General features: G+C 44.5%; 1 protein-coding gene across 1 annotated transcript in view; it reads left to right on the top strand.

Moving 5' to 3' along the window:
• cubn (cubilin (intrinsic factor-cobalamin receptor)) overlaps window positions 1-25,812 on the top strand; it is a 64,639-nt gene that overhangs the window by 37,817 nt on the left and 1,010 nt on the right. The window contains exons 39-65 of the mRNA XM_070927946.1: window positions 190-382; window positions 1,748-1,945; window positions 4,608-4,754; window positions 6,176-6,366; window positions 7,912-8,080; window positions 8,814-8,988; window positions 10,395-10,573; window positions 10,925-11,134; window positions 11,376-11,516; window positions 13,274-13,458; window positions 14,004-14,175; window positions 14,706-14,909; window positions 16,481-16,630; window positions 16,748-16,869; window positions 17,006-17,231; window positions 18,153-18,340; window positions 19,642-19,798; window positions 20,035-20,184; window positions 20,328-20,513; window positions 20,689-20,818; window positions 21,384-21,601; window positions 21,863-22,062; window positions 22,285-22,447; window positions 23,342-23,550; window positions 23,690-23,834; window positions 24,918-25,099; window positions 25,491-25,656. Of these exons, the coding sequence (XP_070784047.1) occupies window positions 190-382; window positions 1,748-1,945; window positions 4,608-4,754; window positions 6,176-6,366; window positions 7,912-8,080; window positions 8,814-8,988; window positions 10,395-10,573; window positions 10,925-11,134; window positions 11,376-11,516; window positions 13,274-13,458; window positions 14,004-14,175; window positions 14,706-14,909; window positions 16,481-16,630; window positions 16,748-16,869; window positions 17,006-17,231; window positions 18,153-18,340; window positions 19,642-19,798; window positions 20,035-20,184; window positions 20,328-20,513; window positions 20,689-20,818; window positions 21,384-21,601; window positions 21,863-22,062; window positions 22,285-22,447; window positions 23,342-23,550; window positions 23,690-23,834; window positions 24,918-25,099; window positions 25,491-25,656 (4,756 nt within the window). The remainder of the gene's footprint in view (window positions 1-189; window positions 383-1,747; window positions 1,946-4,607; window positions 4,755-6,175; window positions 6,367-7,911; window positions 8,081-8,813; window positions 8,989-10,394; window positions 10,574-10,924; window positions 11,135-11,375; window positions 11,517-13,273; window positions 13,459-14,003; window positions 14,176-14,705; window positions 14,910-16,480; window positions 16,631-16,747; window positions 16,870-17,005; window positions 17,232-18,152; window positions 18,341-19,641; window positions 19,799-20,034; window positions 20,185-20,327; window positions 20,514-20,688; window positions 20,819-21,383; window positions 21,602-21,862; window positions 22,063-22,284; window positions 22,448-23,341; window positions 23,551-23,689; window positions 23,835-24,917; window positions 25,100-25,490; window positions 25,657-25,812) is intronic.

Here is a 25,812-nt window from a genome sequence, read left to right as displayed (position 1 = left end):
GTAAAATACACATTTAGTCCTAAAAAGGCTTCTTGTCACCAGTTCATAGAAGAATGAACACTGTGCAACAGGGTCACTTTAACTTTAACTTGATCAGTGTACATGATGTATGAGAGAAGGAGAGAGAACACAGCCCCGGTGAGAGCGGGGTGGTGGCGATGACTGCCCTCAATCCTTGTTTGTCTCCAGATATTTGATGGCCCCAGTGTTCACTACTACCCCATTGGGTCATTCTGTGGTGTGGCCCTGCCCCAACCCCTAAGAAGCTCTGGAAGCACCGTCACCCTGCAGTTCCAGTCGGATTCAGTGGTGGGAGGACGAGGCTTCCTCGTGGAATGGACCGCTGTCCAGGACTCTGGACCACCACCAACTGTTCTACCAGGTCAGACAAAACAGTCCCTTTTTGAGCCTTTTACATAAACAACACAGCAACATATAAGACTATGTATCATACTATGTGCTACTGCACAATCAAAAAGAGAAGTAGAGGAAAATTAGTACGGAGGTACTTCTACATTATCAACATCGGCCTAGTTCTTGCAGTTAAACATTCAGTGTTATTCAGCGTGTGTGCACTCTAAACACACATGATGTACAAGTATATTCAAAGTAAGCATTATTGGCAACAGGCACTATTTTAAGTATTTGTATTGTATATGCAAGAGAACTGACTGTCTGAAGCCATTCTGTGACGAGCTGCGACGCCCAGTGATAAAACAGCAAATCTAGTAGGGCTAATCCATCTTTTCTTATGGGGAGCTAAAGTTTTTGTAAGTTCATCCTTGGCTGCTTAGTGTTCCAGATAAAACTTCTAATTTATTGATTTGAATGATAATAATAGGGGCTTTTCAAGTAGACAGCGCTGTTTTATATCTCAAAACAAAAGGGAACGTGGTCAGTAGTGTATCTCCCTTTCGGTCCGCTGCAGTACATAGTCACAGCCAATGATGCTTCCTCCCAAATATATAATGTCCACCTCCAATGTTGTGTTGCAATGTGCGCAACGTGTGCAGGGGAGCAGCAAAAACACAAATCAGTACATGCAGACATGCGGTAATACACACGGTATGCCAGTTGCAAGTGAAACAAATTCAAATAAATGTAGCGCAAACACAAAAGCACAAGGCAAAATTCCTTCAAGTGTACAAGGAAACATCTGTTAAACAGCTGGACGCTATCGATCAGTCAATTACAGGGGTGGACACAGAGACCACTGAAGCTCACAGTCCCACTTGACCTGCATGTCTTTGGGCTGTGGGAGGAAACCGGAAACCATGCGCAATGCCCTGGTTCTCTGTTCAAACACTAACCGAGACCTTCTTTGGAATTGACATAGGAGATAGATAGACAACGCATTTGCATTCCTTGTCATGTTGTGCGCTGCACGCCTCTCAATCCTGCATGTTTGGCTGGAAGTATATGCACCGACTGAATGCAGGGTGTGGAATTTGGTTTTGTCTGTGTGTTTGCATGAGCAGCAATATAATCTGATTATATGTCTGCGTCTATACATATACACACACTTGCTTTCCTGGCTGAATAAGAGAAAGTGAAAGTGAAAATGACATTTAGTACATACATGTAGTTTGAAATACGGGTGGGTATCAATTCACTCTGAACCAAAGGTGCCGTTAATTAATAACTTGTGTGTGTATGAATTATTATCTTATGGATAGAAGTTCCTGAAATTATGATTACATGCTCATACTTTTTCTGTGTCTCATGCTTGATCGAACCTGTGTTTCAGGTGCCTGTGGTGGAGCGCTAATAACAGGGGAGACTCCCGGCTTCCTCTATTCTCCTGGCTGGCCTGAAAACTACCCTCCTAACCAGGAGTGCACCTGGTTGATACGTTCCCCAGACTCAACTGTGGAGTTCAACCTCTTGTATCTGGACATGGAGGACTACCCCACCTGCTACTTTGACAGCCTCGTCATCAGAGACGGTGAGCCGTGATAGGCGCAGGTCCTGAGTCTATTCACTCCAATGGGAGAAGTGAACGTGAGCACAGATTATGACCCATTCTTTTGTCCCGTAGTCACCAAAGTAAATATTGGACCAACTTTTCATAACTTTGATTAGAGTTTGGTGGTCAAAGGTCAAAGGTCACTGTGACGTCACAAAACACGTTTTGGGCCATAATTCAAGAATTGATGACCATATTTCACAGCTGATCGGCCACTGAATAGGTGACACTTTTGACTCAAAGGTCAAAAGTCACTGTGACCTCAAAATAGGATTTTAGCCATAATTTAACAATGCATCGGGCGATTCCAGATTTCGCACACATGTTGACTGGTGACGACACAATGCGTCAACAATAACTAGCACAGCACGGGTTTCCTCCATCATGGTCCATTCTGCCTTTCACTTCCTGCCTCGTTCGGAACTTCAAGCGCCATCAGAATCACATGACTACAAACAACGTATTGGAGCGCGCCTAGCTAATCGTGATCCTGCGAGCGAGTGAGGCTACGCATGTAAAAATGCCAGTAGAAAACAAAAGCACCACGTCTTGTTGTTTGTTTGTAGCTATACCCTATAAGAATCCATCTTTCCATGGTAATCAAGTACATGTGTATCTGTTTAGCCAATGCATCTATGATAACACTGGGGAACAATTTGAAAAACAATTTCTGCTGAGTTAGATTTTTATGCTGATTAAAACTAAAATTGGCATGCTGATTCCAAAATTGCAGTCAGTTTTTTTCTAGCACGTCAAGTTTTTTGGACTCATCTACAGCTACGTGGCAACTTGTTTGTGCAGTCACAATTGAGACAGTGCGGTGAGAGGTGTGTGCAGCTCCCAATAGGTCAGTACTATCACACACATATCTGTTAAGTACAGTATTTTTCATATTTTTTAAGAAAACGGGGATCCTATAGTTCAAAAACTTGACGTGATAGAGAAAAACTGAGATCAGTTTTGGATTCCGCACCCAAAAATTAGTTAAAAACAGCTGTCAGACCTAACTCAACAAAAATTGTGTTCCCCAGTGTAATCCTTCATTAATCAGTTCAACAATGTATATTCACTGGAATCATACATATGCATCATCAATATGGTGATAACTTCCATCTACTTCCACCTAACACTTAGGTTTTCGAACGGACTCACAAAATCTGCATGCAAGACCGCCTCAGTCTGCTTAGGGAGTCGAGTTACGTTCCTGGAATATCACGTCTTTAGGGCCTATATAGTCGACTATGTGCCCACGACAGGATATTAACAGGAATATCTGTGTGCAGTAGGTGTTTGGAAATTGGTGGTACTTCAGTAAGATCCTGAAGGAACAGACCAATACTGGAGGAGGTCCTCTCTGACAATTTAAGGACATTCGCCTGGTTTTACACTGGGCCTGCCTCAAGGCCCTAATCCCTAATTTATAATTTAGAGATACATTTAGGAAATCCCTCCCTATGTCCCCAATATTCAGAAAACTTTAACCTAAACACCAAACATAACACAACAGCAGCAAAACATCAGACAACTGAACTGAACCTATTCAACACGTCCTTCCATGTTGCACATTGCAATATAAGTACAGCAGCTTTTATTAGAATTCACCCATTAAAGTCAAATTATTATCTACTGTCGGCATATCTCAAGGGAGAGTAGTCTCTTTACCTGAGGGTGGCTACTTAGATGATCTCAGAGAGGAGCAACACAGGATTTTGGTTGGAATGTACAAAATACAACCCAGTTTTATTGGAGTTTTATCAAAAGAGTAAATTAATACAAAATGTATAAAAAGAAGAAAATATAAAACTTAAAGAAACAAAAGCAAATAAGCAAAAACCAAGTAACAAAGTCTTTCAAAGAACCAAAAGCCCCAAAGGACCTAAAAAAGAACAACAACCACCAAAAAGGACCAAAAAGGACCCCGAGCCTTTGTTCTGCTCTTCCTTTTATAACCCTTGCCCCCTGTTCTCGGGTGTCGGAGATCCATAAAAGGTCAACCTCTGAAGAACATCTTAGCTATAGGGTAACAACATTTTCCATACTTAACCTCAACAACACATATTACTACATCCATGTCTTGCGAGGCGCCTACAGGCACTGGAGTGGCAGAGCATACGTGGTATCTCACTGCAGGAGTAGGGTGTCTGGCAGGTGCCGAAACCACAGGCTTACTGTTGAACCACACGTTGTCACCTGAGAAGTTTCATAAAGGCGTAAAGCCTGGCCCCGTATTGGGGAGCACAGGTCATTTAAAGTACATTTTGTTGACAAGATACTTGAACTCAATTTAAACCGTTAAACTTAATTTGAACTGTTACTTTGAAGGGGGGGGGGGTATGACTCGGACACAACACAGGTGGATGGCTCAACAGAAGCACCACAGTAAGGATGAAGGTAGGGGCTTTTGATGTCCAGGTAAATAATGGGAGAACCACCCCCACCCCCCTTCCCCCCAGGGTGTAATGCGTGACAGATGAAGAGACAGGATCAAACCAATTACCATGAAAGAGTCGCTGGTATCTTTTTAGTGAATATACATACGCTACTGTGGTAGGTCTGTTTGTTCTTCAGGACATCTTATGATTCCCTTCTGTGTGTGTGTGTGTGTGTGTGTGTGTGTGTGTGTGTGTGTGTGTGTTCCCAGGTGCGAACAGTCTATCCCCCATACTGGCCAGTGTGTGTGGTCGGGATCCTCCAGGTTCTCTCCACTCAACAGGAGACTCCATGTTCATCCACTTCTCCTCAGACAACACCGTCAGTGGCCGAGGCTTCAATGCCTCCTTCTCCAGAGGTCATGCACCACAAGCACACAGCCATATTTTTGCTTTACTCTCTCGTGTCCAAAAACAAAGACCTCCAGAAATGCCATTAAGTGTCGGTTAAAAGCCGGGATAGCTCTCTGTGGTGTGCACCAGCAACCATTTTAACACTCCTTCAGTCAGAGAAGATGGATTCATATGGGAAAAATAAAGCCCTTCAGTGCAGCACAGTGTCCTCCAAGAGGCTTGTTATGACTGTTAGGCTGCCAGGCAACCAGCAGACAAATCAATGGCACTGAACTCAACTGTCTGTGAAAATCCAACTTGTTGTTTTTCCTCTTTGGTTTTTGTGCAAACAAACAAAGATGCAACGTGTTTATTAGTGGCACAGACCGGCAGTTTCCTCCTGCTTCCGGTCTTTCTGCCCGGGCTATCCAAACTTTTCATACCAGTCGAAAACAACATTTGCCGTGAGCAGTTGCCAAGCGACCAGCAACATTCCATACATTTCAAACAGATTCGATGCCATAAAGTGATTCTGTGAAATCTCATCATGTGTAAAGATCTTGGATTGGCCCGTATCTTTAAAATGTTGCTTGTGTAATAATTGGTGGTTTACTGAAACACCGCTGGGCCTGAATGGTTATGACAAAGTGGATATGTCATTCATTGTTTCATATGAAGTGAAATGAAATGTGTGACAAGGATCAGTATAAAATCGTGAGAAGTGGCGTAAGCATCTTTCAGCGGTTATAAGTGAGATCTCAGTGATCTCAGGGTATCAGTGAGGACAAGACTGCTGCAGATGCAGACTCCCTCATAGAAAAGTAATGAAGTTACAAGACGTGGAGATATAAAAGCATGTTAAACAGCCCCTAGCTTTCATTTTCACAGTACGTGATAACATGGGAACTACTAACAACAGCGTGTCTTTGTTTGCCAGACTTTAAGGAAGAATCAGAAATGACTCTCAGATTTCTTGCATGTGTGTGTGGACAAGAAAATAGTTTCCACCGCGAATGGAATTTACAGCGTCACAAACTGCCCCATGGAGTGTGACCGGGAGGGAGTCCTAGCAAGAGTTGAATTCAATTAAAACTCAAAAATAACCAGAATAAATAATAGGGTGTGGGGATCAGCAACGTCAGCAATCAAAGCAGTGCTGAGATGTGTTCTGTGGAGGTGCTGAATAGTGCGGAGGTCATTTTGTCATCACTGAGAGGTCCCAAGTCACACGTTTGTAATTTTAGCATCTCTATAACACATTGCAATGTGGGATTGTTAGCAGAAAGTATGTACTTGTACTATGTGTACTATATACATGTGGTAAATAGGAGGTCCCCTTCTCTTTCTTTTCCCACACATCTCCTGCCACAGTACACTACTGCCACTACTCTACAACGACAATAGTCATATTCATAATACTAATAATCATAATACTTGTCTCTGTCAGGTTGTGGTGGCCTCCTGCATGTAGACAGGGGCGTGCTGAGCAGTCCCCGCTACCCCCAGAACTACCTGCCTGGTCTGAGCTGCAACTGGCATGTGATGGTGACGCCTGGGTTCAGGGTTTCTGTCACCTTCCAGAACCCCTTCCAGATCCAAGGCTATGGAACAACATGCAGCTCGGGAGACTACCTAGAGGTAAACAACATTATGGAGAGCAAAATCGGTATATTATGAATAAAAGTTCAAAACCAGAGCCATGCTGGCTATAGTAAGCCACTCTGCACAGAGACTTCAGCAGGTCTACAGACTTGTGGGAGTAACAGGTTTTTCCAGTCACATGAGGGTCATTGAGGTAAATTATTATGTGTTGCGGTGAGGTCACAGAGTCACATGTTAACATGTTTGGCTCAGGTGCATTTCCCCATTTAGTTTAGTTTGTTTGGGCCGGTGTAGTCTGACTCACCGGATGTAGGCTGTTGGGAGTAGTCCGCCATTGGCCGACTATTTCAGTCGGCTTTCTCCTCCCCTTACCCCTTACCGTTGCTGCATCCAGGGCTTAGCGCCACCCAAGACGATTGTGATTGGTTTAAAGAAATACAAACAAGCCAGAGCGTTTTCTTCCCCCTGTCCCAGAATGATAATGGGTTGAGCTAGACCTTTCTCCGAAGTGTGAAAGCTGTCAAGCTGGCGCAGACTTAACAACTGGACTGAAGCTTAGCCGGTTTTTGTTTTGGAAAGCCGAAGTACTAATAATTCAGGTATTATACCGCCGCCTTATGGAAGTCAGACCAAACTTTCAAATGAGGCCATTTTTAGATTGAATACAAGTGAAGATTCAGTAACTGGGCTGCTTATTTCTTGCCTCAAATTTGTTCCGAAACAGATTTTGGTGGACTGCTGAGGTGAAGTAAGTGAAAGTTTACGTAACGTTAATGGCAATCCACCACCAGCGCTTTGCATTGTGGGACACAGTATGCGAGGTAGACTGGTCCGTACTGCATATTTTGCAGTAGTGGGGTTACAGTCGGCTTTCTTCGGTGGGCTGGTTTCTGTAATCGGGGTAGGGGATTAGCTATTTCCTGGTCATGTATATGTTTAACTGGGTTCCTAACCACCTTTTTACAAGAACCCATGTGCAGAACAAAGACTACAGTCAGTGGGAGAGTAACAGCGTCGCGATGCATTCTCACATTTAAAGTCATTCCATCCAAAGTCCGACTACAACTGAAGCCAACACAAAGTAGCCTCGAGAAGTTGAGAAGTCTACTTAAGTGCGTGTAAACACACTGTGTTGTGTGTCGCAAACTATCCGTGTCCCCCTTCATTCCTCTTTCAAACCACATGAGATAACCCATCTCCTCTCTCTGTCTGCTCTGGGGAGAGACCATCAGCCATCAGCTGACCTACCTGACACTGTCCTTACCTCAACTCAACATGGGAATGACCCAGAGAGATTGAAATGCCTGTTAGATGAGGGGACAAATGTCTTCAAGACTGAAAGAGCAAATTCACCTCCCTTTGACTTAGTACTGTATCTCTCACCATCCAATCGGTCCACCTTCTAAACAAAAACTCCACTCATGTATCTTGGTGTTTGAAACAGTGGATCATGACCGAGGAGTAAACCTTCCAGTTTTTATTGCATAGAATTCTCAGGTACAACAACTGTATTTCCCTCTGTCTGAGGTTCTGGATCCGCTATCGATTCGGTTTGTTATTCATTCAGTGCTCTCTCCACAGCTCAGGAATGGTCCGGATGGTTCATCTCCGCTACTGGGGGGACGTCTCTGCGGTTCAAGTCTGCCGTCGCTCCTCCAGACTAGTGACAACCACCTGTTTGTTCACTTTGTGTCTGATTCCAGTAATGAGGCCAGCGGCTTTAAGATGACCTTCGAAGCCCACAGTCAGGGTACAGCCGCAGCTCCTTTTGTTCCATTTCTTCTGTGTAAAGTGAAAAATACCTGTACAGGCTAATTCAATGCAAATGGAAGAGCAGTTATACCAGTTAAATTACTCCCAAATGTTCTCCTTCCGTTGATACTACTGCAGTCATCTGTGGGTTGACTGGTCATTTTTAGAATGTACTTTCTTGTGGTAGTGATGTAGTGGACTGAATAGACCATATTCACTCGGCGGCCATTTTCCTGTGACGTCAAGCTCAGGGTGGGAAGCTCAAATGCTGTCATCATATCATACTGCTGTGTTCCAGGTTGCAAGTTGTATTACCGTAGGGAATCTGACAAATCGTTATCATTTCAGCAAGACAGTTAGACGTGCATAGATGTTTTTACGCCTTCCCTATCGTATCGTGTAACACTATGAAACAGAAATGTTAACGTTAGCTGTTAGCTGTAACGGTAGCCAATGGGTTATTCGATATGTTGTTTCACCTTGAAATATGGTCCAATGTCCTTCAAGATTTTCACTATTTGTTGTCTTTTCAGTTGTTCATGGCAACTGTATACTTCCTGTCATACATCCCAAAACATCATGGGGGCTGTTAGTTATGGTAGTGCTTTTTTTAGTGCAGTGATGTGTCAGGTCATTATGATTATATCAAGTCACGGAGGATCTGCTTGGTGGACTTGATGCAATGAGTAATGCTGGTCCGATATAAAGTTATTGCTTCTCTGTTTCCGCAGCGTGTGGAGGCTTCATTGAGCTGAACGACAATGATCCTCCAGGGTACATCACTTCGCCTAATTATCCTCAGAACTACCCCCAGAACATTGATTGTATCTGGGTCATAACTGTGCCCAATGGAGAAGCTGTCCAAGTTGACTTTGAGGATGATTTCTACATTGAGCCCTCTAGCAGGTACACCTGCTACCTTCTCTTCCACTGTTGTTTGGTTATTTTTACATTTCTACTGGCTCATCACTGCTTACATGACGGGCCCTATCTTACACCCAGCGCAAACCCGCACAAGTGTCATTGCTAGTTTCCGACCGACGTCCTCGTTGTGTTCTACTCCCCTTCTGCTAACTGCGCATTGTCTGTTTTCAAAGACCATGGTTTTAACGGGTCCAGTGAGCCCCTCCAGAGCTAAAGTAAAGGTAGGCTTCACCTCTAGGACACAAATGGTCATGTTATGTTCGTCTTATTTAACAGTAAAAGTTGTAAAATCACATAGTTTACATACTTTGTTTACTATTTTACGTGGCGTTTTCTTAGGCGGCTCTCCATGCGCCGACAGGCAGGAGGGAGAGCGCATAAACCAATCAGCTGATGTCAATCACTCTGACAAAACACCCAGTGCAGAAGCTCTGATGTTCACAAGTTCTTACAGCACCTCATTTAGGCCTGTGCTCTCCACAGTTACGACGAAAACTGGTTTTATTGTTTGAATTTTTAAGACTGAGAAAACCTGAGACCTGAGCCCCAGACAGCCTCGGCACAATTTAACCACTGCTTGTTCACTCAGCGCTCCTCCTCCTCATCAGTTAAATATCGGTGTATTTGCAGGCGCACCTGGCTTTTAAAGGGAATGGGAGATGACACTCTGATTGGTTTAATTCATGTTACACCCAAAACACAATTAATTGAATAATTAAGAGACTAAATACAACCCTTTTGCGCCTTGCGCCTCACTTTGCGCCCAGATTATGCGCCGTTTAAATAGCAAAAGGGGAGTTCTACACGCCCTAAATGCACTTTAGACCATGCCATATATCGTTTAACTAGGGCCCTTAGTGTTTTTGCACTAAACAGTATTATTTCAACTGAACATGTTCTTTTTCTTTTTCTTTGCTTTTCCTTTTCGACAAGGGTCATATCATGGTTTATTGTATCATTTGTACAAAGGAGGCTAGCGTCATTTTGATATAAGCTCAACCTTTTATACGAACAAATAAAGTAGACTTCAAGTCACGTGACACTTGACAACTCTCTGGCTGGTGGGGTCATGAGAGCATGGAGGCCTGAAGTGGGGTCATCATGGCCTGACATTGTTGGAGGAACCCTGCCCTTACAGCTGAAATTTCCTTACCAAAATTTCTGTCATGAAAGTTCAGCAAAGTGTCACTTGTATATAGACATATCAGTTTATGATTATCTATCTGTGTCCAGCTTTGTCCTTGTTTTCAGCTGTATGTTTGTTTCTAAATTGTTCTGTGTGTAAATACATTTAGAGTCCTCTTCCTTGTGTGTGTCCACATACTGACAGTTAAGCTGATTATGATTCTGAAGACATGTTTCCAGGTATTCATTCTTGTATTTCTCAGCTGTCTGCACGACTACTTGGAGCTGCGCGATGGCTCGACTTCCAGCGCTGGCTTAGTTTCCCGGCTCTGTGGCAACACCCGGCCATCTACCCAGCATTCCACAGGTTCCTCCTTGCTGCTCAGGTTCCGGACTGACAACAGCGTCACACACAGGGGCTTCAAGGCAAAGTACTCGATCGGTAGGCATATCACGCATCATCACACACAACCTGAAGAGGGTTTTCCGAATCCAGGGCTAGGGTTTTGGATATGGATTCAGTTCTAATCATGACATAGTCGGCTCACGCCTAACAAGCAACAAACATATCCTACGTAAGTGCATTGAGCCATTCAACGTCAATTTCAGGCTTTGTTGTCTTTAAAAATATGTCACTTCCTGTTACTGTCACTGGATGGTGTCAAAGAAAGAGAAAACTTCTACATAGAGGGTTTGACAACAGGTTTCAGACAAACTTTGTAGTAGAGATGCAGTGAGAATGACTTTTAGTGTTGATATCAGGATTTAAAAAAAGAGCCCGCTCTCATCACAGCAACATGCGGAGGGACCTACATAGGTCAGAGGGGTACGATCCACAGCCCTGGCTTCCCAGGATCCAACTACCCTGACAGCTCCAGCTGCGAGTGGTACCTGGAGGGGCCCACAGGACACTACCTCACCCTCAGCTATGGAAACTTCAGCCTGCAGACCACTTCAGTATGCTCTTCTGACTATGTGGAGGTCAGAGAGTACAACGCCTCAGGTGAGGATAGGTTTGCGTGCTTATCCCAAAGCTACACGATTGCTTGAACATACACCGACACAAGGAAAAATGGAGGGGGAGGGACATAACAGCACAGCTGGAGTTTTGAAATAAGTCCCACACACACACCATCAGTTTGTGTTACTAGCTTGCTCACACCAGTGCAGTTGTAAATAAACAGGATCAAATCACAGACCCAGTATTAGATGGACTTCCTGTGTTGTTTTGTGTGTGTGTGTAGGGCGCCTACTGGGCCGACATTGTGGCAGTAACCTTCCGGCTGCCATGGACACGGCGGACAGTTTTGCCTATGTCAGGTTTGTCAGCGACGCCAGCGGAAATGCAGCCGGCTTCAGTCTGTCATTTGAAGCCAGCGTCGAAGGTAGGATAATTTTTCCTAAAAGATTGTTTGCTGCAGGATCACATTACATTTACATATTTACACATGCAGTCAAGATGCATATGTGAGTGTTGGTACAAGCTCTCACTGAGGGTATCTGTGAAAACCAATGTGGGGCGTGCTGTCCATATTGCGTGATAAATCAGCATCTAGTGCAGCACTTGATGTAAGAATTTGATGCATGATTTCAACAGGTGAACAGTGATTCATTTCAGGTTGAACTTATCCATGATTTAATGATCCTCATTTATAAAAATGTTCTTTGATTTAACCTTGAACTTAATCTAAAGATCATTTCAGGCGCTGTCCTTACGTTCGATTCATAAAACATACTGAGCTTAAAGAAACCTTGCTTACGCAGGGTCTAAGAAGCCCGTTTGCATCTTACGCACTTGTGATCTATAAATCTCAAATTAACTTAAAATTGACTGCATCTGCCTTACGGCGATTTCCCCTTTATGTCCCGAAGTGGACAGAACTTGGACAGATGCGGGTATTGCATGATTACAGCGTGTCTTCCTTTCCAGATGAGGAGCTAAATCCGAGCACAAATGTTCCAGAACATTTCTTGGGAGACGACAGCGACTTATAAGCCATGGATCATCATGCGCAAAAAAAGTCATTCCGGTCTCTCCCTTAAAAAAGGTTTTCAATGTCTTCCAATTACGCAAGGACAGCCACGGTTACTTCTCTCTAATTCGACACAGTATTTATAGTAGTATATATATATATACACCTTGCACCTGGCAATTAATTGATCACACCTGCAGTACCCCTACATAACCAGCAGGAGAATCACTTACATTAAGTCTGCTTAAGTTTTCTTAGAGATCAGACCATTTCCACGTCAAAGAAAGGTTTTATAAATATCGACTTATACGTGGTTTTCTGCTTAAGATCAAAATTGATCGTAAGTCTGTTTTATAAATGAGTCCCCTGGTCTGATGTCATCCACCCCCTGTATGTAGCTTGCCTCTCGACTGACCGTGCGGTCTGTCAAGCTGCTGACCCACCACAGTCTCTGACTGCGTTAACGCATAACGTTTGTTCAAGGCCGCCCAAGAAATGATTACATCTTTGAAAATGTCCCACCTGTCTTTGGACGAATGGAGTGAATTTGAATCGGGTTCCCTTACTTCTGGAACATTTCAACACACAACACTTTAGTTCTCCTTTCTCACAGTCACCACTTTCCTAGAGCATTTAAACCTGGCATTAACACGCATCTGGATTTCTTAACCTTAAAGCACATGCATGTTAACGCAGGTGTAAATAAGGTGAAAGTTACATCCTCACTCACAGTGACTATACCAGTGCCCAATAATCTAACTCTGTTATAAGCCAGCCATTATGGGCTAGATCTCCCATTGACTGTCATTCATTTTGCACTGACCGTACTGTCAGTGTGCTCTCTGCTGGCAGTATTAGACCTTCTGTAAGCCATAACCCTTTTTGTGTATTTCTATCCAGTAAAAGCGCTAAACATCTGCTGGTTGCAACCATGTCCACTGTAATGATTTGCTGCTTTGCTCCATTTCACATCATGTAACCTGGGTACCTTCGGATCGGAAGTGAAAATGCTCTGGTGGCTTGTGATGACGTTTTATATATATTTGATATGTTGGCACTTTTATAAGGAAGCTAAATATAACATTTCTACATGTTCAGTGTGTAACATTTCAAACATTTCATTTTAGAAAACGCCTCTTTGTTGTAATCTTCCTCTCCTCCTGATGCAGCCTGTGGAGGAGAGCTGAATGCCCCCTCAGGAACCATCTCCTCTCCCAATTACCCCAACTTGTACCCACACAGCCGGGTGTGTCGCTGGGAGCTGGTGGTGTCGCCAGGCCGCCGGGTCACGCTCACCATCAATGACTTGCGGCTGGAGGGTTCTGGTACTTCCTGTGCATTTGACTACGTTGATGTGAGTCCCCCTCAGCCCACATTTCCTTACGTTTCATCACTTTACCTTCTCCACTTTAGCTTGCTCCTCGTTCATGTTCTCTTATTTAACCAGGATGTAGTTGGTCACCACAATTTCAATTGCTCTCGTAATTTATTGAATTTCTTGTCATGGTTTTCACACCACAAAATGTATTCCATTCACCTCAAATGTATTTAAACGCCGGTCAGTGTCAGTGGGGAAATGTTTTCTGTTGAAATCTAAAGGCAACTAGGAATTCATAATGACCTAACAGTGGTGTATCATTGACCACAGAAATGTAAGTTATACCACTGGCTGTTTTAAAGGGATCAGAAGAGTGATGAAGATAAATGAAAAACACAAGGGCTCATCTCCATAATGACCTGATGAACGGCTCATGTTTTAGATGGAAGTGAAATTAAAATCGTTGGATTTTCACTGTTTCACTCATGGACAAAGATCTTTGTGTCATAACTCCAATGGAAGACCTGTTCCTCGAAGTACCGGTCCCTCTGTGTCTCCATGGTAACCTCTGTGTCTTCCAGGTACTGAACGGCTTGGCGGTCGATGCCCCTCGCCTGCAGCGATTCTGTGGCACAGTTCCAGAAGGCACCCAGGTGCGCTCCTCCGGCAATACCATGACCGTTGTGTTCCGCACTGACGCCTCTGTGTCCAACGGTGGCTTCATGGCTTCTTACTCCTCCGAGGAGCCTGCAGGTAAGATGCCCCCTTGGGCAAAACGCATACTGAACGACGGGCAGCTCCTTCAGCCACCGGATCATCCCACCAGAGTGCTTCTTGAATTTCCATTGTTTATGTTTCCAACTCTCACTATTCCTTGTCTTTCTTCAACATCACCTCAACTATGTCACTATTTAAGGAGCCTTTAGGATTAGTGTTTGATTAATTAGAGCCTCCTCGCTGCCTTACTGTTTGTTAAACCGGCCAGAGTAACTCCCATGGTGGCGGCTCTGCTTCGTTCTTTGAAGGTAAATACGTGTGGCCCATGAAGCCACATGACGAGCTTTGTCCTTGAAAATCACAGTCTCTTGAGTTTATTAGTCTGCAGACCCCCCTCCCAGTACACTCAGTTACCAGGCTAACGCAATCTAATACACCAGTCCTGCAATGCGTCCTTCCTCAAGGCTATAATGTTGAGTTTTTGTCAGTGTGGAGGATGCAGTTTGTGCTGCTGGTGAATTGCATTGTGTTAACTGTTAATTGTCGTGTTAATTGTGCCCTGTTAGAGTGCGGTGGAGTCCTGAACGACCCAGCCGGCGGGAACTTCACTTCCCCCGGGTACCTGGTGTCCAACTACAGCAACAACCTCAACTGTGAGTGGCTGATCCAGAACCAGCAGCACACCAATTCCTCTATTGTGGTGCTGATAGAAGACCTGCACCTGGAGAACCACCAGACCTGTGAGTCAGACTACCTCCAGTTCCGCTTAGGTGAGTGCCACACAGAGGGCTGATTCAAACTCCACTCTTTTCTTCACTGTACTCTTAAGTATGAGTGACAAGACTCAAAGTCTGGTCACATTTCAATGTCTACAGACCACTAACTGTCCAGTATGTTGGTTTCTGTTTGCATATGGGCTTTGGTATCATATATATCAATGATTTAAGTGCATACAGTGCTATTGTCTACTACACGTGTGTTGACAGAGCCAATCTTACTCCCAGAATTCAACTGTGCACACAAGATATCTCGAAATCGAACTATTTGTTGTTTGTTGTTTGGGAGGAGGGCCTATATTTTTATAGAGTAGTTAGAAAATGAACAACACAGGAAAAGTCTTGTTTTCTTTGTCTTTGTTTTCAGAAAGCCAAAGTTTTTGGTAGTTTACCATTATTGAGATGGTATGGACATGGCTGGGGTGGGGAGGGGGGCTTAATCTTCCAATCTATCTGAAAAAAAGCAAGACCCGTATTATTGATATATTCATTGGACCCTCTCATTGACTTTGAAAAGAACTGCAATATCCTTTATCTCAAAATGACATATTATTATATTATTAAACGTAATAAAATTGTAAGAAATAAAAACAAGACACCTGCTCCCTATTTTTGAATAACTGCCAAATGAACAGTCATTACAACAGGCGCCAGCTTTATGGCTGCTGATGGGACTTCCAAAGCGCAATTTTTCCCACCCCAGATTCCAAATAATAATAAAATGAATATGAGTTAGATCAGAAATCATGGCATGACATATATGATACAAGATATGTTGGAGATCAGGGCCCATATTTATCAAGTGTCTCAAAGTTGGAAATCACTCTTAAGTGACCATAAATTGACACAAGTGCAAGATTTTTGGTGCTACTTTTTAGGAGTAAAAGCAATTAAAGTGACTCCTATGCGTGCTGATGTTTCGGAGCGCTCCAGAGGTGTCCAGACCTGTGTCCTGGCAGAAACGCTCAATGGCGTTAAGCTTATGGAAAGACTGTTTTGAATAGGCTAATTTTTCTTAGACCGACTTTGTCTGTCTGATGATTCTGTCAGAACGGGCAACTTCGGAAGTCTTAAATCATAAAGACAATGCACACGACGAGGGTCCTCAGTGAGAGTACTAACTATGTCACCTGCATAAATAAAGATAGTTCAACGTTCAGTCTTTTATCTAATAGCTAATTATATATATATATATTTTTTTAAATAATAGCGGGCCTTTAATATTTGAGAGATATTGTTATGGTTGTTATGGTTATGGACAGGACTAAAACTGTTTCCTTGCATGTTCGGGACATAAAAAGAGTGTAGCTGGAAGGGGACGCTTTCAACATCATCGTATGTATGCATCATCTCCACATGTATGATCTGACTGTGGGTGGGGTCGTCTGTCCTGTGATTGACTGACAACATGTCCGGGGTGTGCCCCTGGACGTACCCCTCATGTACCCCTGCACATATTACTGTAGGTGTGCTTGGAGTGGTCTCTGCATGGAAAAACAGGTCTTGGAAAGATACAGGGTGCATGAATGGGTTATATACTGCCCACTTTCTATCCCCTCCCTCAGGTGACTCAGATGGGGACCTGTTGGCCAAGTTTTGTGGGCAGACTGTCCCCAGAATTCCCATTATGGTCTTTACCCCAGAGCTCTGGGTCCATTTCCGGACTGATGCCTCCCAGGGAGACCTGGGCTTCAAGGCCAAGTACTTGTTCTCCGGTAAGACTGACACTGACAGCTTCATTAACTCCACGTGTATATGAGATTAGTGTCTAACAGTCTAACAGTCTCAATGTTACCATTGCAGTCCTTATATGAATCATGCTCTCTTTGCAGAGTGTGGAGGCTGGCAGACCGGTGAGGGAGGGGTGCTATCCAGTCCTAACTACCCCAACATCTACCCCAGCCCCAGTCGCTGTGCTTGGCTACTAGAGGCTCCAGTGGGCCACACTATCACGGTGAGTCTACACCATGGCCTGGAGCAGTAAGTGAACTCAAAGAATCCAGGTGTGCAAAGACAGAGTCACACTGTGAGTTGTCCATTACAGTGACAGTTTTCTAATTGCGACCCCCCCCCCCCCCATCTTACTGCAGCTAACCTTCAGCTACTTCAACCTGGAGCCCCACTCTCAATGTGGCTGGGACTCTGTCACCATCTTTAACGGAGGGTCCCCTGGCTCCCCTGTTATTGGCCAGTACTGTGGGACCACCTCCCCAGGAACCATCCAGTCAGGATCCAACAAGCTTGCTGTAGTCTTCCTGGCTGACCACAGTGTGTCCAGAGGAGGCTTTATGGCCTCCTGGTCTGCTGATTCCTCAGGTGGGTTTTTACACTAGCTATGATAGAAGTGCATGTAGTAAGTACACACGTTTCGGTCAACACAGGGATCCAACAGCTGCCATATCATATCAAATCTTTACTGTAACTGCATCATGTGTGGAGGGATGGTTGGTTATAAAGTGCTTTGTCCTCTGTGACAGGGCCAGACAGTGCAGGTAAAGGGGCAGAAAGCATTGTGTCCCAGTACGTATGGGTTAATGTGGCAGGTGCTAGCTTGGAACATTCTCATGCCCAATCCACATCAGGTTTTATTTCAATTCAATTCAATTGTATTTATATAGCAACCAAATCACAACAAACGTTTTCTCATGGCACTTTACATATAGAGCACCGCACTCTATAATATTATTACAGAGACCCAACAGTTCCCACCATGAGCGAGCACTTTGGCGACAGTGGCAAGGAGAAAGAGGCAGAAACCTCGAGCAGAACCAGTGGCCATCTGCATTGTCACAATCTGGACCTGGTCCAGTGAAGAAGATGTACTATTTTATAGACGATGTATGAACTGAAAGGGCTGCAATAATTTGCTTACAATGTAATCAGTACAATTAGCGGCACGGTACAAGTCATTATACAATGCAATATGTACTTGCATGTATTTGATTGTTGTTGGATGACATTTGGTTGAGCAGTGAACAGTTGAGGATTACATTACATTGCTTTGTGGAGACCCATTCAATTCCCACTTAGACGTAGGGCTATACAGGCTGTTCTGAGAACAGTCCACACTATACTTCTCACCAGGGAGTTTTCACTCCCTAAGGATGAGACCAGCAACCCTGTGAGTGAAGCTCATTCGGTCCTTTTTATCAGTGTTCTCCATCTTTCCTTGGTGTGATCATTCTATACACGCGCTATTCAGTCACTTATTTTTGGGTTTGTTTGTTTTTTTGCCAGGCTGTGGAGGGGTGATCCATGCTGATACGGGAACAATCAAGTCTCCAAACTATCCCCAGAACTTCCCAGCCAATGTGGAGTGTTCCTGGCAGATCATTGCCCATGAGGGAAACCACCTGGAGATGAGCTTCAGCAGTGATTTCCAAATTCCAGACAGCACCGGGACCTGCCAGAGCAGCTACATCAAGGTACCAGCGCTGAGCTGCAGCAGAAAGATGTTCAAATAATGTGAAGAAATACAGACTGCAGTTTCTTTATGGTGGTCACACCAGCTAGAGAAACTAATGTTACTGTTAGCTTAAGTGCTAGCTTGCCCAGTTGTACGTTTTTTAAATGACTGAAATGACTTTGGCCATTGGTTCTATCGTTATGATAACTTTTTGTTTGGTAATTACCAGAGCTTGGAAAATAATGTAAGATGAAGCAGACAAGTTAAACTGACAAACATCTACAGTGCAGGACTATGTGTGTCTCACGGCATAGGTACAGTGGAGAAGTGATTTGATGTATTACATGTGTTAAAGTATCTGGGGCAATACCAAGCCTTGAGGCTATACCGGCTAGTTACAGGCCACAACATATGCTGAGTGCAACCGTGGGTCTTACCTAACGCATGGTTCCCTGCAGTGTCGCTTCATATCAACAGGACAAATAACAGCCATGTTACTGTGATATTCCCACCCCGATAAAAATATCATTTACATCATTTACACAAGAAGATCTTCCCAGGTAGAGTGAGATAAGGAAGGTATACCACTATGAGAGAATTCCAGGTTATGGTCAATATATGCAAGCTTCAACCTTGACCTAGAATTCTCTCAGCCCCCTGGATAGGACATTGACTACTACTCAAGCATTGGCATGATGGAGCTTGGCCAGGATCGTAAACCCCTACCTTGTCACCACTGTCGACACAAACCTGAAAGGCTCGGGCTTCTTTCTCAGTAGTTGAATATGCTCACTGATGTTTAGCTTCTTGGAAATAGTACGCAGCTGGTCTTTCAAGCACCGGGGTGCTGGACAAAATGGCCTTGACCTGAGCTAAAGCGACCTGACACAGTTTAGACCAGGTCCACTTCAAATCTCTACGACAGATCGGTCAAACCCGCACACACCCCAAAAACCTCATGAGCTTTGTTCTTTCTTGCACTTGTGTTTCATTCCTCCTGCTATCTCTCCCCTCTTTGGCATCTGCCCCTGACAAATTAGTATTAGATAAGACCCACATTCCTGATGTTCTGCAACCAGTCAATAGGACAAATGACATGTGACTGTGAGTGTGCCTACCTGCTACATCGCCAAACCCAGAACCCTTGTATACTTGTACAAAGGAACCATGATATGCAACCTCCCATTTTAAGGATCACAATATCAGTTCATGTCCAAGTAACAGGCAGTTAATCCACTAGTCGTAGTTTGAAACTCAGATGTGTACTCTGTATCTTTAAAACAATGTTCCATTTCTGAATCAGAGTGCATTTTCCTGCAGGTGTGGTCAGGTCAGACCCAAAATACTGAGGCTCTGCTGTCGACAGGCTGCGGCTCGGTGGCCCCGGGCCCCGTCGTCGCTCCATACAACATCATCACAAGCCGATTCCAGGCCACTGAAGCCCCTGGCAGGGGGTTCTTGGCCTTCTTCAGCACCAGTAAGAACCAGGCAGCCAAGACATGTTACCTAGTAAAGTTCTTTTGAGACTGGAAGCTTGTGATTCTGCGTGGATGATTTATTTGCATTTTAATCTCAGTAAGAAATAGCTTTCAGCCCCAGCTTTCATAAGACATGGCCCTGGCTGAGACGGCAGGCACGTTGGGTTGGGGTATGAGGGGGGGTCCAAACTAAAGTCAAAGACGGGAGTCTGAGTCTATGTCTTCTGTTCGTCAGGGTGCGGGGCAAACTTCACAGCTCCTAGCGGCCGTGTGGTTTCTCCAAATTATCCAGCCAACTACCCTGATCACTCCAACTGCAACTACACCATAGATGCCGGACAGCAGACTGTGGTTGTCCTCACCTTTCAGGTGTTCCAAGTAGAAGGCAAGTGTTTGCAATAGCAAACTTGTGGACAAAGACTCTTGGTATAATCACCAGAGTGGCACCTTTGGGAGGAAATGTTTTGTACTCTTTGAACAGCAGGAAGGTATTTGTTGAGTGAGTGGCCTGTCTCTCTGTCTGTCTAGCACACTCCACCTGTCTGTACGATGGGCTGAAGATCTACAACCTGGCTACTAGTGGCCCTGCTATTGGCACTCTGTGTGGTAGCAGCGTCCCGGGGCCCTTCTCCACCTTTGGCCCCATGTTACTCCACTTCTACTCTGACTCTGTGATCAGCGACAATGGCTTCATGGCAGAGTACAGAGCCATCCGTAAGTAAAGACGAGCTGTAAAACTTCATAAAACTGTAGCTGTAGTAAACAAAAATAAAACAATGTAAGACATTCAAATGAACGAAATGTGATGCTTCTTGAGCGCTCAGAGACTAGGGGACAGAGTACATTTCATCTTTTTGTTTGTTTTTTTTCTTTTTCTGTGCGTCTACAGCATGTGGTGGTTTCTTCAACAGCACTATGGGCTCAGTGAGCAGTCCGGCACTGTCCATGACCAACTACCACCACAACATCAACTGTACCTACCATATCATGGTCCAACCAAACAGAGTGGTGGATCTCAAGTAAGAGATGAACTGGACTGCAGGACTAGACTGGAGTGTCTTTTAGTTGGGTGAAATAAAGCTCTTAGAGGCCACAATGGTTTTCAAGCCTTAAAAATGGCTACTGGCATATTTTTGGTAAAAATGGAGGACATCATGAATCTGTAACACATCATTTCACACTATCATTCATAAACTACAAACTACACTGGTATTAATACATCTGTGAGCAATGTAAAGAGAGAACAGGAGGGCAGAAGTGTGGAATTAGTACTCATACATTTCACAGATTATCTAATATTATTTTATGTAACATAACCAAATTGAGGAAAACAAACCGCAGGCAACCAGGAAAATAATAGAAAATAATAGAGAATAATAGAAAATAACATGTTTGGTTTCAGTTTTAACAGATTTTTTTATGGGATTTTCTGACCACAAAATCTTTTAAACATTTTGGACAAAATCAAAGCGTTCCCTGTTGGTCCCCATTATGCTAAGTCTAGATCAGGGTTGCACAGGACAGGTTCCAGTAATCTTTGAGGACCTAAACCTTGAGGTCATGTTTCCCGTTATCTCTCCACAGGTTTAACACCTTCCACCTGGAAGCCTCTTCCTCCTGTCGCTATGACTACGTGGCAGTGTATGACGGACAGGACACCCTGGCGCCTTTGCTGGGGAGATTCTGTGGTGCAGCACTCCCACCCGATCTGCGCTCCTCCACCAACCAGCTGTACATGGTCTTCAGGACAGACGCCACAGTGAATGGGATTGGCTGGAGGGCTGTTTACAGTGAGACCCTGGGTAGGTCTCTGAGGAGAGCTCATGCATGCAATGAAGCACCTTTGTCACAGATGATGTTAGATGCCAGACAGGGTCTGCCATTTCTGTCCTGAGCTGCAGGTGTTATCGATTCAATTTTATTTTATCTATACAGCGCCAAATCATAGCAGACATTATTATTTTCCTGCTTGGAGAAGCCAGTCTGAGGAGGCCTTCTTATAACAACACATTCTAAGGTTAAAGAAGTGCTCAACAAGTCTTTTGTTTCTGAATTGCCTGCAGGTCCAGCACAGGGATGTGGTGGCTACCTGTCCATGCCCATGGGCATGTTTGGTTCTCCAGATATAGACCTGGATGGGCGCTATGAGCCCAGGATGGATTGCCTGTGGACCATCGAAATGCCGGTCAACAGGGTCATCAACCTGACCTTCAGCACCTTTGAGCTTGAGAGCTCCTCCACCTGCCACTATGACTACGTCAAAGTAAAGAGCCCCCAGACACTGTAATAGTATTTGTAATAGTATTGTACAGTTCTGCTTCAGTGGAACTTATGTCCAACTGCAAAATGATGATCCTAGATCCTAGCTATCAGACACACTTCATTTGGTCAGACATGTCCTTCTTGTAGGACAAGTCTACGTTGACAAATGATATATAGATTTGTTTTCTGTTAATGTCTTTAATGTATGTGTTTCTCCATCCAGGTGTATGACGGTGACAACACTAACTTCCCTCTGGTCGGGACATTTTGTGGAACCTCCATCCCGTCTTATTTTGTATCCAGTGGAAACTTCCTGACTGTTCACTTCGTCACGGACAGCTCAGTGCAGAGACGCGGCTTCAACGCCACCTACAGAGCCGAGCCATGTAAGACACTCTCTCTGCCGCAGACACAAGCCTCCATCTTCATCTGAAGGCTTTAGGCTGTAAGACGCCATCATTGGCCAGTCAGTCCTGTCAGTCAGCACCCATGTAGAACGTGGGTTCAGACACAAACAAAGCAAAGTGGACACAAGTGGACATTAATGATAACTAATAACTAATGATAACAACAGTAACAGCGACCTGCTGGCACCACAGGATCGAGGTCTCCTTAGTCAGGCTGTTTGGATCGCTCCATGGTGTTTTTGGGAGTTGGACTTGGGGCCTAAGGACTGAAATGAGCTGAACGGGTTGTTCGTTAATGCCGTTTGTCTTCCATAAAAATGTACTGAGATAAGTGTTGCCACTAGGATTTTGAAGAGTTACTGCTACCCTTCAGTCCATTTGAAATAACAGGTCATAGCCCTCTGAAAACACAGTGGCACTGTAAAGATGACACATAGAAAGGCGTCTGTCAGCGCTCATTACCTGGCTTAGCTTCAGGCCGCAGATACAGGTCACTCCCATCCAAGCTTTGTGCCTACTTTATCAGACTCCTGATGCCTGAGCGTGCTTGACCCAATTATTATTCTTCATTATTAAGGACAATAAATCCCACTGGTGGACATCTTTAATTTGCTGCTCTGTGTTTGTTGGCTGCCTGGTCATGTGGTACGTATGCACTGTTGTTTTAGTGAGCTGACCTCCGTGACGGAGTGAGATGATCCTTCATCCTTCTCATTCGCTTTTATATATTATTGAGTCCTACAGTTTCTGATCACTTTAAATTGTTTCACACACACCAACATGCACGATGTTCACACTGAACTTGGAGTCCTTAGAATCATGTGTAGCTCCTTTACATGTTCCAAAACTCTCGCTGTGTCTGCCTTCCCTCAGTGCTCTGCGGCGGGACTCTGAACTCCACGACCACCACCCAGACCCTGACCTCACCCTCCTTCCCCAATGCCTATCCGCCTTACACCTCCTGCCGCTGGATCCTGGATGCCCCGGCCCAGGAAACCATCAAAGTGTCAGTCCAGATCTTTGTCCTCCAGCCCAGCCAGAGCTGCTCCACAAACTACCTGGAGATTAAGGACTGGCCTGTGGTGAGTTCAGACAGGGACTGGACCCAAAGGTGCTGCATCATAGGCAACAAGACCAATGAGCAAAGGAGCAGTTTTGTAATTTGGTCAATAACTTATAAGCTAGATAGAGTTAAAATATCCACTCTGAATGTGTTTCCAGGGGGACTACGGGCAGTCACATAGGTTCTGTGCATCGGATGCTCATCTGGTGGACTTCTACAGCTACGGCAGAACCGTCCTCATGCACTTCAAATCTGACGCCTTCATGACAGGAAATGGACTGAGTTTCACCTATCAGACCACCAGTAGGTACCTGCCACAAGATGGCAACCAAAATATCCTGTGGAGCAGAGGCACACTTGCATATCCATTATTGATTTCATTAAATAACTTGGGACTTCAAAGCGTGTGCATCACTATCACGCATGCAAGCTTGGTTGAGAAAAAGATGGAAGCTTTGAACCTGCTGCGGGTACGAGTCCTAAAACCCCGAAATTAGTTAGCATTTTTTACACTTCCGGTTCCCTCGTCTCAAAGTCAATGGGTTTTTTGAAGGGGTTTTTGCCTGAAATGAGGTCTGTGGTTAACACTTTTGTTCTACAACATAAATATACGTCAGTAGATACCCCATTCGTGAATTTTGAAGCTTCTACGCGTCTTAAAAAAGGCAGTAGCTAACAAGCGGCTAAATGAGACTACAGAGGTTGTCGCGGACATTAAACGTCTTCGTGCCGAACACGGAAAGTCATCTACTCACTAGTCCGCCTTTACAGCCTCGTTGTGTTTATACTCTATATCTATCTGTCTATATATCTATATCTATCTATATTCTCTTAAAAGTTAAGCTTAGTGGTGGTAATGTTGAAGTAATGCGACCGCGGTGTAGTTTGTTTATAGCCTAACGTTAGCTCTTTACTTCTGCCGATTCCATTTAGGCATCAAAAATTATAAAAGTGGTGTTCGTTAGTGAAGATTATCTCGCTGAACAAAACGTGTAAGTATCTTAAAACTTTTGTTTCGCCACAGAGCTTATTTTCTGCAAAAATATGTCATCCCTGCAACACTCTATAGAGGGCACATTCACACCTTCCCACCAGACAGCACAGCGTCACTGACCGAGACTCCAACTACGTAAATACTGTGAAATCAGTGCAACCTGTTCTGAAACATGTCAGGATATTTTTTCCTTTTCCATCTATTGGTACCTATCCATGCAGATAGTTTAGGTTTAATGTTCCAGGTTTCATTTGTGCTGCTCACAGCATTTGACAAAATTCAACAGAATTGTTTCCTTTTCCCGGAGAAATAGTCCCAAAGAAAACTGCACAATAGGGTTTGAGGGAGCCTGATTTCCAGATAAGTGCTCTGACCGTGGTGGTGGTTTCCAGGCTGCAGCAGAACCTATGAACAGGAATACGGCTACCTAAAGAGTCCGGGCTGGCCTGACACCTACCCCTACAACATTGACTGCACCATCATCCTGAAGGCACCGCAGAACAGCTACATCTCCTTCTTCTTTAACAGTTTCGACATGGAGAGCCACAACCTCTGTGCATATGACTACCTGGAGGTAAAACGACCAGCAGCAACCCCCCCACCACACACACACACACACACACACACACGTTCACTGACTACCTGCATCATCTAGCTCCTCCATCTCACACCTCAAAAATAAGTGTACAAGAACACACACACTGTATGTCCTGAATGAGGCTAACTGGTCAACATGAATGACGTCAATAATCACAACATAAAATATGCATATTTGCCATATACATCATGCATTTGCCTTACGATACGGCAAATGTATCACCTGCTGTATAGTAAAGATTCCCCTTCATTAGCGCAAAGGGGGGCCCACACCAGGAAAAACAGCCCCAGGCCATGAAGTGTCTTTGCACATGAAAAGTTCTGATGTGTCAGGGACTCGGGGACTCACTGCGCTCTCTGTCTCCCAGATCCGTAATGGCAGCACGGCGGACTCACCGCTGATTGACCGGTTGTGCGGCAGCACCCTGCCCAGCCCCGTCTTCCCACAATCCAACCTGCTCTACTTACGCTTCAAGAGTGACTTCTCCCTCGCCCGAGATGGCTTCGAGGCCACATGGACGTCCTCCCCTCACGGTCAGACCTGAACTGTTTCTACAAATGATTTTAGTCAGGTGGACAGTAACCGAGGTTCTTGACCAGGTCTGGAGGCTTTATAGAACTATAGAACTAGAGACGCAAGTGTGTACTGGCCATGTTTTTCCTTTGACCTGGTTTTATTCTCCCAGGTTG

Source organism: Enoplosus armatus, chromosome 21, assembly GCF_043641665.1.
Source record: "Enoplosus armatus isolate fEnoArm2 chromosome 21, fEnoArm2.hap1, whole genome shotgun sequence".
In the NCBI taxonomy this organism is placed as follows: Eukaryota; Metazoa; Chordata; class Actinopteri; order Centrarchiformes; family Enoplosidae; genus Enoplosus; species Enoplosus armatus.
The sequence above is the reverse complement of the archived record's forward strand: the minus strand, read 5'-3'. Positions and strand labels throughout refer to the sequence as shown.